This window comes from Accipiter gentilis, chromosome 26, assembly GCF_929443795.1.
Source record: "Accipiter gentilis chromosome 26, bAccGen1.1, whole genome shotgun sequence".
NCBI lineage: Eukaryota > Metazoa > Chordata > Aves > Accipitriformes > Accipitridae > Astur > Astur gentilis.
The window spans coordinates 1768182-1778986 of NC_064905.1; the positions used below are offsets into that span (position 1 = coordinate 1768182).

The 10805-nt window shown below is 64.8% G+C and overlaps 2 protein-coding genes across 4 annotated transcripts; one reads left to right on the forward strand and one right to left on the reverse strand.

Moving 5' to 3' along the window:
• Positions 1 to 354: 354 nt before the first annotated feature.
• Positions 355 to 6212, reverse strand: FCHSD1 (FCH and double SH3 domains 1). Of its 3 annotated transcripts, XM_049830056.1 has the most exons (19): positions 6062 to 6212; positions 5644 to 5741; positions 5336 to 5381; positions 4378 to 4451; positions 3971 to 4115; positions 3758 to 3894; positions 3620 to 3683; positions 3383 to 3511; positions 3059 to 3181; positions 2881 to 2976; positions 2693 to 2800; positions 2481 to 2585; positions 2030 to 2260; positions 1858 to 1941; positions 1591 to 1747; positions 1260 to 1465; positions 1040 to 1136; positions 894 to 961; positions 358 to 740 (listed from the first exon to the last, which is right to left on the reverse strand). In XM_049830056.1, the coding sequence occupies exons 1-19, from the start codon at positions 6080 to 6082 to the stop codon at positions 675 to 677; spliced, it is 2055 nt and encodes a 684-aa protein (XP_049686013.1). In that variant the 5' UTR covers positions 6083 to 6212; the 3' UTR covers positions 358 to 674. The 3 variants fall into 3 exon arrangements, with proteins under 3 accessions (XP_049686012.1, XP_049686013.1, XP_049686014.1); XM_049830055.1 differs by having other exon boundaries at positions 355 to 740; positions 894 to 1136; XM_049830057.1 differs by lacking the exon at positions 894 to 961.
• Positions 6213 to 8339: 2127 nt separating this feature from the next.
• Positions 8340 to 10638, forward strand: LOC126050771 (proteinase-activated receptor 3-like). Its single transcript, XM_049829091.1, is given in 2 exon segments — positions 8340 to 8550; positions 9611 to 10638. Coding segments are annotated over 2 exon segments (1239 nt in total).
• Positions 10639 to 10805: the final 167 nt, after the last annotated feature.

The following is a 10805-nucleotide window of genomic DNA, read 5'->3' on the forward strand; positions in this document are numbered from 1 at the left end:
GGGCAGCACCCCCCCACCCACCCGGCATGTTCACTGCAGAGTTCAGCCCTCCAGGGCACCCCTGCCACGCAGAGCGGTCTCAGGCACAAATCCTGCACCGGCGAGGGACCCTGCAGGTCCCTGGGAGACGCTGGCGGAGAGAGGAGCTTCCAGCCCTGTCCCGGCACAGGAGGGGCCGCAGCCCGGCCCTGGGGGCTGGATCGCACCCCAGCCAGGTCAGCGGGCAGCCCTGGTGCCAGCGGCGAGCTTTGGTGTGTAACCGCACTGTACATAGACAAGCTAAAACCATTAAAGCTGCTGAACCCCTCAGCAGAGTCAACTGGCTTTATTGGGGTGCAGCCCCCACTTGCCCACTCCTGCCTGCAGGGAGGTGCCTGGGGGGAAGTCAGGGGCTGAGCCCCCCTCCCGGGGAACCAGGGCTGCACTGGGGTTGCACAGGCGATGCCAGGCAGAAGGGGCAGAGGCAAGAGCTGGGTGAGGTGGGGCCCGGCCATGGCACTAAGCACCCCGATAAAGGGGCTGCCAGGATGCCCTGTGCTGTATAGGGATGCAGGACCACTCCGCAAGCAGCGCTGGGCAGGATGCGGCCCCCAAAGAGACCAGCTTGGAGCATGGGGCAGTGCCAGTCCCTGCCGCCGGGACAGGAGCTGGGAGGGACAGGGGAATGCATAGGGTCAGCTGAAGTGCAGCTCGGGGTCAGGCTCGGGGGCTCTGCCGGGCGGTGGAGGGGGCGCGCGGAGCTGCGGAGAGAGGAAAGGAGAAGCGGTGCCACCATGCTGAGGCTGCTTGCCCCCCCTTCAGACCTCCCCAAAGCACATGGGTGGCATTACTCCCCATTATGGGAGGACTGGGGGCAGGTTTGGGGGGCACGGCATCGCTGTGATGGGGCTTACCGGCCGGAGGCGGGTGGCTGCCAGGTCTGGAGAGCTCTGCCCGCTGCCTGTGCCATCCTGCCTGCAACCTGGAAGGGCCCGGCTGCTCAGCCCAGCTCTCTGCACAAACCCCCATCCCCTTTCCCAGCCCCCGCACCGGCACTCACTTCCCAGTGGTGTTTCAGGAGAGGAGCTGGGGACCAGGCTGGTCCCGGGCACAAGGCCAGGCGGGGAGAAGGGCGGCGGGGATGGCGATGGCAGCTCCTGCAAAGACAGAGCCAAGAAGGATGGGAAAAGCAGGGAGGGCGTCCACCCACCAGCGGCCACGGCACAAGACGGGGGGGCTGCCCCACACCAAGGGGACGTGGTGACCTTCCTGCCACTGACCTGCCCAGCTGCTCCCTGGCCCCCAGTGAGCTCCTCCACTACCAGGGAGGGGAAGACACCGACACGGCCGTCGAAGTCGCCTGTCCAGAAGCCATCGTCCACCTCGCCGGGGGCACGGGGCAGCACCCGGATGATGGCCCCCTCGGGGAAGCTCAGCTCCTCAGGGCTCTGTCCCTCGTAGTCATACAGGGCTCGCACCAGCCAGGCTGCGAGGAGGATGAGGTGAGGGCTCGGCACCCCCAGTGCTGCTGCTGCAGGGGCTCAGCATCCCCCAGGCACCAGCCCTGTGCATCTGTCCCCTCCGCAGGGGAGGTGACACCCCGGCACCCACCTCCGGGCTCCAGGACCAGTTCTGCAGCCATGATGTTAGAGAGCTGGCGGTGCAGGGCAGAGGGTCCTGGGGGGCCAGGCCCAGGCCCCAGCTCACCGCCCAGGGACAGTAGGTACTTTTCGGGGACATAGCCGACCTGACCTGCCTTGTTCTGTGCCTGAAGGGGCAGAAAGCGTGTGACCATCTCAGGCCCCAGGGTGGGGACAGCCCTGGGGACCTCCAAAACGTGTCCCCCCAGCACGGGGGTGGGGCTGAGCCTGCTCCCACCTTCACCCACTCCTCTGCGTCCCCATCCTCGATGACCTCCAGCTCCTCCCCCTGGGTGATGGACAGCTCGTCTGCCTGAGAGCCCTGCAGGGGACAGCGGACAAAGTGGCAGGGAGGCTGCGGGTGCCGGCCCTGGGCAGGCAGGGTGAGGGGCAGGCAGCTGTGGCCATACCTGGTACCCAAAAATCACCCGGCATGTGTAGGGGTAGGTGCGGGCAGCAGGGCTGGGCTCATCATCCTCCTCCAGCTCATCACTGTCCTCGTAGTCATCGAACTCAGCCAGATCCAGCCCTGTGGGCACCTCCTCGCCCGCCCCCACCATAGCCCCTGCCAGCCAAGTGTCCACGTCCAGCCCTGCTGCCCGCAGCAGCGCCAGCCGTGCCTCTGCCTTCACTCGGCTGACCTGGGGACACACACACATTGTCAACGTCTAAAGGGACACCTATGGGGTGGGGGGACAGCCCAGCAAGTTCCATTGCCCCTGGTCCCCAGTGTGGTTGCCACGATGGTGAAGCACCCCCAGCACTGCATCCCCAGCCTCCACACCTCCCCATCCCTGCATCCCCCACCCTGGGGGTGACAGACCTTGAAGCCACCCAGAGCCTCCTGCCTGGGGGACTCACCTCTGCCTTCCGTATGTTTTCCCTTGCTTCTTCCATCTGCCGCTCCACGGCGGCCGCCTCCACCTCTGGGACCTGCTGCCGCCTGGCCTCCAGCTGCTGCAGCACCTGGGTGGGCACTGGGTGGGTCAGCAGGGTGGTGGGAGCTGGTAGGGGGCAGGGAAAGCCCCTCCTTGAGCCACCCACCATGCTCCGTGGGGAAGGACAGCACCCACCTCCTCGCTGTGCACCTTGTTTTTGTGGTCCCGAGCCACCCGTGTGGCCCAGCGCCGTGCCTCCTTCTCCAGGCTGGCCCTGTCGTCCTCGGGTGGCAGCAGGCACACCTGAGCGAGGACATGGTGGCTGAGAAGGGGCTGACTGTGCAGACGCCCCTGCCATAGTCATGCCCCCCACCCCCCCTTACCTCCTCCACCCCGGTGAGCTGGAAGCGCTGCTCCAGGGCCAGGGTGAAGGCAGGGTGGTCCTGGAGGAAGAGGAGGAGGTCCTGCTCCCGGCACACCTGCGGCAGGAGAGCAGCGTGGGGTCGAGGGGCTTGCCCGCCCCCTCCTGCCCCACGCAGCTTCCGGGACGGGTGCCATTACCCGTGTGGATGCCTCTGCAATGCCCTGGAACCAGTCCCGCGTAGCCCGGCAGGTCTCCACCTCCGTCCGGCTGGCTGCCGACAAGTGCTCCCGCAGCCGCTCGTAGAGGTCACCATCCAGCGCCTGCGGGGAAAACGAGTGGGAAACTCCCACAGCACTGCCTGCATCCCCCTGGGGAGCATCCCTGACCCCCCCAGGGCAGTCAGGCCTGTCCCCGCACCAGCGGGACCCTCCCTGCTGCACCCCCTCCCAGTGGCACTGGGGAGATGCTTCTTGCGGGACCCCAGGTAGGGGAAGCGGTGGGGGGGTCCGGGCAGCTCCTACCTGCATGGCAGCGGGCAGCTCCACCCGCCTGTAATGCTCCAGGTGGGCAGTGGCAGACACCAGGGCGAAGCCGTACTCGTTCTGCACGCCCACGAGCTGCTTCGAGTGCTCGGCCAGCCGTGCTGAGAACTGCAGGGATGGGGAGAGCAGGGCTTGGTGATGGGGTGGGGGCCACCACCCCATGTCCCCCCACATCCCTCTGCTTGGGTATCCCGGCACCCCCCCTGCATTGCTGACCTTGGCACTGAGTTTTTGCAGGCTGGCCTTTGTGTGAAATATCCTCCGGTCGCTCTTCCGGAGCCTGGGGAGGTTGGAGATGATGTGAGACCATGCCTGTGGCTGTGGCAGCCCCCCACCATGGTCCCCTCTGCTCACCGAGCCTCCACGTCGGCTGCCTTGTCCTTGGCTACCTCACTGCTCCGCTGGAGGTGGGTGAACTGTTTCTTTGCCTTGTCCAGCTCCTTCACTGTCTCCAGCAGCTCCGCCTGCGCCTTCTGCAGCCGCTCGATGCCCTGCAGGGAGCGTCAGCTGGGGGGGGATAGCTGTCCCCACCACCCACGCACAGGAGACAGGTCCTTGCCCCAGTACCTTTTTGAGCATCCTCTCCTTGGAGAGGCGGGCAGTCCGGGCAGCTTCTGTGGCGAGGCAGCGGTAGCTCTCCGAAGCGGTGACACGGACCTGCCCGGCATGCGCGGTCCCCTCAATGATGCCTTTCCAGACAGCAACTGCACTCCTGTGGGCACAAGGGTTAAGACAGGGAAGGGTACTCTCCTGCCTCCCTGCCAGCTTTTACAGGTGCCCAGCAGCACAGCCAGCACCCTCAACCCCTGCAGTCCCCTCCAAGTCAGGTAGCACATGCTTGGGGACATCCCACTCAGGGTTGCATCCCCAGGACACCCAAATCCTGATTGGCATTAGGCATCTCCCAACTGGGAGGGCCACAGATGGATGCAGCCAGCCCCAGCCCCTCACCCCCAGCCCTGTCCCCAGCCCACCTTGAGTCGCCAGCCTCACTGCGGCCCCGCTGCCAGTCTCTCTTCACAAACTGGCTCGCCAGCCTCTGCAACGCCTGCAGACAGACCCTTCATCACCAGCACTCCCCAACCCTGCCAGGTACCCGAGCACCCTGCCATTCCACTCCAGGGCCAAAACTGGGCTCCCCCACACCAGCTGCCCACCCCATGTGTGTCCCCAGAGCAGGACACACCCACCCACCCCACAGTGGCTTGGTGTCAGCAGGGACCCCGTCACGCTGCCCATGGGAAACCCTTTTTGGGGAGCAGCCACCACCATGAGAGGCACCCCCACTGCAGCTTTTGGGATGGAGGACTGGCAAGGGTACACCAGCGAGGGACACCAGCTGCAGAGGGAGAGGCAGAGGAGCCCCCAGCAAAGCCAAGCACAGCAAGACCCCAACCCTGGTGGGACAGTCCCCCCCAGCCTGGAGGGGGGTAAGGGAGGGAGTGGGATAGCACGGCACCTGGCCACGGGCAGGGGACAGGCAAACAGGGAGGTCAGATCTGCTGCAGGGTGTCCCCAGGGAATGCTGCGGGGATGTCTCATGGAGCAAACCCAGGCTCTGACATTTAAGAGCAGAGCCCTGCAATGACCCAGCAGACAGCGGAGCCGAGCAGTTTCCTCCCCCCCCAACAAGGTTTTCCCTCCAGGCCCCCAAAGCACCCAAGGCTGGGGCCACGCTGCGCTCAGCAAAGCACCCTAGCGGGTGCCCTAACACAGTTGGTGTCCCCCCCGTGCTGAACCCATCTGCCACTGCCCTCCATGGCCGGCACGGAGCAGCCAAGCCCCGCTTTGCTCAGATAATTTCCCATTGCCTGCGTGGGGCCGTGCCCTGCCCCGGAACCGAACACTCTGCATGGGACGGATGGGAAGGAGGGGGCTCGGTGCTGGTGCCTCCCTCGGCCATCGGTCCTGGAACTGGCGACACCTCCTTACCTGCCCGTACTCCCTGTCGATGGCAGCCCTCTGCTTGCTGTAGGACCTGTGGGGAGAGGGCACGCGGGGCAGGCGAGCACCCACGCAGGGGGGACAGTGATGGGCCACCCTGGCCATCACCCCCTTGCCACCACCCCGCACCGGGATGTCCCCACCTGGCTGCCCCGGCGGGTGATGGAGCCCACGACCTCGATGCGGCAGGCTCAAGGTGAGCCGTGCCTGGCAGGCTGGCCCCTGGCCCACACGTGGGATGAGCTGGCTGGTCTCAGCTCGGGGCGGGGACACACGACACGCGTGGGGGACCCTACCTGATGTCCTCCAGCAGCTCGGCGTCCCGCTGCTGTTTGCCCTGGAGGCCCGAGAGCTGCTCCAGGAGGTGGACCCGCACCTCCTGGGTGAGCTTCACCTGCGGGACGGCACCGCTCAGCGCCCGGGGACCGCTGCGTCCCCGGCCGGGCTGGGACGCGGGGGCCGTGCCCTGCCCCCGCCGGTCCCGGTCCCGGTCCCCGTCCCCGCTGCCCCCCTCCCCGGGGGCCACTGCAGGTGCCGGTGGCCACCGCCCAGCCGCGGCCCCGCTTTCCCAGCCCCGGCGAGGGTCCGCCGGGGGGGCACTCCCGATCCCCGCTGCAGGACCCGGTCCGCCGGCACCGATGGAGGACCCGGTCCCGATCGCCCGTCCCCGGTGCCGGGACCCGCCCCGGTGCCCCGCCCAGGCCCCGCGCTCACCTTGCGCGGCGGCGGCTGCATCACTGCGCTTCCGGTCCAGGTCCCGGTCCCGGTCCCGATCCCGATCTCGATCCCGATCCCGATCCCAGTCCCGATCCCGGTCCCCTCCCCGCCGCCGCCTCGCGTGCGCGGAGCCCGGAACTGCCGGGACCGGCCCCGCTCCGCCCTCCGCGCGGCTCCGCCCCTCCCTCTCCCGGGTGACCCGCCCCCCGCCAAGCACCGCCCCCCTCGGCCCGCCCCTTTCCTCAGGCGAGCGACGCCACCCGCCTGGCAAGTACCGCCTACCGCGCCAGGCAAGCCACGCCCACCGCCCTGCCCCGCGCGCCGCCTAGTGGTCAGTGCTGCACGTCCCGCCGGAGCGCTGGGCCAGGGGGCCACGGGGAGACGGGGACGTGGGGACACGGGGACACGGGGACAAGGGGACAAGGGGATATGGGGCCACGGGGCCACGGGGAGACGGGGACGTGGGGACACGGGGACACGGGGACAAGGGGACAAGGGGATATGGGGCCACGGGGCCACGGGGAGACGGGGACGTGGGGACACGGGGACACGGGGATATGGGGCCACGGGGACATGGGGATATGGGGACGTGGGGACACGGGGATATGGGGCCACGGGGACATGGGGATATGGGGACGTGGGGACACGGGGATATGGGGCCACGGGGACATGGGGATACGGGGACGTGGGGACACGGGGACAAGGGGACAAGGGGATATGGGGCCACGGGGCCACAGGGAGACGGGGACGTGGGGACACGGGGACATGGGGACAAGGGGCCACAGGGATATGGGGCCACGGGGACATGGGGAGACGGGGACGTGGGGACACGGGGACAAGGGGACAAGGGGATATGGGGCCACGGGGACATGGGGAGACGGGGACGTGGGGACACGGGGACACGGGGATATGGGGACATGCGGACAAGGGGACATGGGGGCACAGGGACAAGGGGACGTGGGGACACGGGAACACGTGGACATGGGGACAAGGGGACATGGGGACATGGGGACACAGGAACACGGGACATGGGGAGACAGGGAGATGGGGACATGGGGATATGGGGACACAAGGACATGGGGAGATGGGGAGGTAGGGGGACAGAAACACGGTGACGTGGGGTCAAGGGAACACAGGGAGACTGGGACATGGGGAGATGAGGTGATGGAGGGCACTGGGGCTCATGTCCTTGGGCGGGGGGGTGTGGGGATTGCTGGGGCACAGGGACATTGGGAATGCTGGGGACCAAGTCCTTGTGCATGAGCACACACAGGGCACTCATCCTGAGATGAGTGGGGTACAGGGGCACAGGGAGGTGTGGGGTGCTGGGGCACTGATCCTGGGGTATGGGGGCATGTGGGGCAGTGGAGCGTCAGGCCTCAGGCACAGGGACACATGGGGTCTCGTGTCACATGGAGGACATAGGGCCCCTGGCTTGGCTCGACACTGCTATGGGCACACGGGCGCAATGCCAAGCAGTGGCATTCAGTGGGAGGCACCTGGAATCACGAGGGCTCCCCAGCCAGTCATTTCCTCATCTGTCCCCCGATCCCTCTGTCCCCCTCTCATCCCCCTCTCATCCCCTTCAGCTCTCACTTCTCTTTCTGTCCTGCTTTTTCTCTGCCTGTGCTTCCTGCAGAGCTTGTGGATCTCCTTGCTGTCCCTTTTGTTACCTTCTTGCTCTTTCCCTGACATTTTGGGGGTCAGCTGCACGTCCTGCTTCCCCTGATGCATGTTGATGCACAAGGCTGGGCTGGGGCTGTGTCACCAGGTCTGTTATTCCCCTCCATGGCCCCTCTGCTGCAGGAGGGAGCCAGGAAAATGGACCAGGGGCCACCCAGCACCCAGTTTGGTGGCAAGAAGGGGACAGCAGAGTGGGACAATGCAGGGCGGCCCCATCTACAGGGTGACATTGGCTTCTCAGGCCGAACAAGGTGATTGATCCCTGGGGATGTCTGGTCCTGGCAGGGCTGGGCAGGCAGAGTGCCCTGAGTCCCCAGGGTGCTGCATCACTGAACTGGGAGCCAGCTGTACATGCCTGGGGCATGCACAGCTCCACCTGCCCGCTATGGTTCACAACAGTCTTTTGATGGCTGCCTTATGTCTGCTTCCTCCTACCTGCAGCGTGCCATTCTGTACTAGTGGCTGGAAATCACCCCGGCCTCAGTGACGCCCCCCAGGTGCTCGGTGGTGGTGGCAGCTGGTGGTCATCTTGTGCTCCCCACCTCCTGTCTGGCTGCTTGCACCACGGGGACATGGGCAGGATGCAGGCACGATGGGGAGGAGAAAGAGGAAGGGTGCCAGCAGGGAGGGGGCTAGTGCCTGTCCTGCCACGGTGACGCACGGTGGGACCAGCCCTGCCTGTGGCATTTGTGCAGACCCAGCTTGTGCAGAGGCCACCCTGCAGAGATGTCCCAGCTGCTGTCTTTGCATCACCCTCCTGCTCAGCTGCACCTGGCTTGGCTCAGCCATCCAATTCTCCCCAAGTGCGTGCCTTGGTGGGTCTGGGGGGTGATGGGGCAGGTCAGGGAGGCCTCGCTGGGATACCCAGCTATTGTGTCCTGGAATACTTGGAGGGGGTAGCTGGGTGTCATAGTGAAAGCTCAGGGCACTGCTCTGCTGCCTTCCCTGAGTGTCCATGTTGCAAACCTAAGTGAAGACCTGAAATCCTGCCACCCCTTCCCCTTTTCGCAGCAAAAATCAGGTTAATGCTCTTGTATCCTGAATTTCTCCTGTCCCCTGGATGCAGAGAGGTGGCAGAGGTGCGGGAAACCTGTTGGATGTAACTGGGGCCCCCTAGGGCCAGGCGTCCTGGGGACGACCTGGATAGAGCTTTTGGAGCCAGGGGTGACCTGCAGGGGAGCAGAGCCTAGCTGTGTTTTCTGAGCAAGCCAGAAAAAGGATTTGATCAGGAGTTGTTTGTCTGGTGTCCTGGGATCTTGCTGTTCTTCACTTTTGTTCTGAGCATGCAGTGAAAAGCCTCTGACCACAGGAAGACAGGAGGCATGTGCAGCCCCAGCTGTGACTGGGGGCTGAGCTGGGGGCGCTGGCCAGGAGGAGGAGGAGGCAGGAGCCCTGCTGGGGCAACATCTCCCATCCTGGCATGGGTGGCCATATCCTGACCCTATCCTGGCATGGGTTTCCTGTCTGCCCTATTGATCCCATGGGGTTGCAGGGGTCCAATAGTGCTGGGCTCGGTAGGAAGAGGAACGTCAGCGGAGCCGTGCGTCCCCACAACGACACGCAGGAGCAGAGCCTGTCTGGGCTGCAGGCAGGGTGCCCAGCTGGGCTGGCACCACTGGATTGGCACTGCCAGGAGAGCGGCGTGGGCAGCGCAGGATGTGGCATGGCTCCTCATGGTGAGGGTGCCAGAATGTTAAGGGATTCTGTGTCCTGAGCTGCCCCTGCCATGGGGCAGGGAGATGCCAGCTCTTGCATTTGCTGGTGGCTCTGCAAGGAGGGGTGACATCTTCTGCGTGGTCCTGAGTGGGAAGGGGCAGTGGGAGGGGGCTCTCTGCTGAGCCTGATGCCTTGTATCCTCCACAGTGCCTGACAAAGGGCAAGTCTTGATCCCCTTCACTCCCCAAGAAGAAACGACGTGCCCCAGTGCCTCTGTGGAAGCTTTTCTCAACAGCACCCTCACCACCTGTGTCCTCCCTGCCCTCTACTCTGTGGTCCTGCTCGTGGTGCTGCTGGCCAACACTCTGGCCTGCTGGGTCCTGGTGACCACCTTCAGGAGATGTTCCAGCACCTTCTTCCTCCTCAACCTGGCCAGTGCTGACCAGGACTTTGTCCTCCTGCTCCCCTTCAAGATCTCCTACCACCTCTTGGGCAATCACTGGTTCTTTGGGGACTACCTGTGCCACACCATGGTGGCCTTCTTCTGTGGCCATATGTACAGCTCCATCTTCTTCCTCAACTGCATTGGCTAGGAGCGCTACATCTCTATGGTCCACCTGTTCCTGTGGAAGGGCTGCAGTTGGACGTAGGGCAAGGTGGGCGTCTGTGTGGGCATCTAACTGGTGGCGGGGGTGGGCATGAGCCCTCTGCTTTTGCACCCCCAGACAAATCATATCTTGAGCCTGAACATCACAATGTGCCACAATGTCCTAGGAAAGGATAAGAAAGTGTTCCTTATCTACTATTTTGTCTCCCTAGTGGGGCTGGGCTTTGGCTTGCCCTTCGTGCTCATGACCACCTCCTACAGTTGCATCGTGGCATGGCTGCTGGCCAAGGGGAGATGCTATGGGCAGGTGGTGCATGTCCTGGCCCTGGTCCTCCTGGTCTTCATCCTCTGCTTCACCCCCAGCAATGTGCGGCTCTTCATCCACTACATGCTGAAGGCCACAGGGTGCACCAACATCACCTACATCTGGTATGCCCTGGCCCTGGTGCTCAGTGCCTTCAACAACTGCTTCAATCCCTTTGTTTACTTTTATGTCTCCCCAGAATTTTCAGGGCTGAGTCCGGGATGCAGGCAGCTGCTGCCTGGGGGGGGGCTCAAGACCTTGGTAGGGAGGGTCTTGGAGAAGGCAGCCTTGCCCCTGAGGTCCAGCAAGCAGAGCCAGCTCTAGGTAGGGCTAGGGGGTACTGGGCAGTGTTCCCCTGCCCCAGGGAGGGGGCATCCTGCAGCTTGGTGCCCAACACAAAGTGCTGTGCTGTCCCAGGCTGGCAGCAGACTTGGGCAGAAAATCCCACCCTGGATCTGAGGTTCACCAGGACTTTGCCCCAGTTTTGCAGT

Excerpts from the sequence above, each read along its gene's own strand:
- FCHSD1 (XM_049830055.1), bottom strand. The coding sequence starts at position 6,082 with ATGCAGCCGCCGCCGCGCAAG. Across the intron at positions 4,116-4,377 it reads AGTGAGGCTGGCGACTCAAG|GAGTGCAGTTGCTGTCTGGA; the intron begins GTGGGCTGGGGA and ends TTGTGCCCACAG. Across the intron at positions 1,137-1,259 it reads GCCAGGGAGCAGCTGGGCAG|GAGCTGCCATCGCCATCCCC; the intron begins GTCAGTGGCAGG and ends CTGTCTTTGCAG.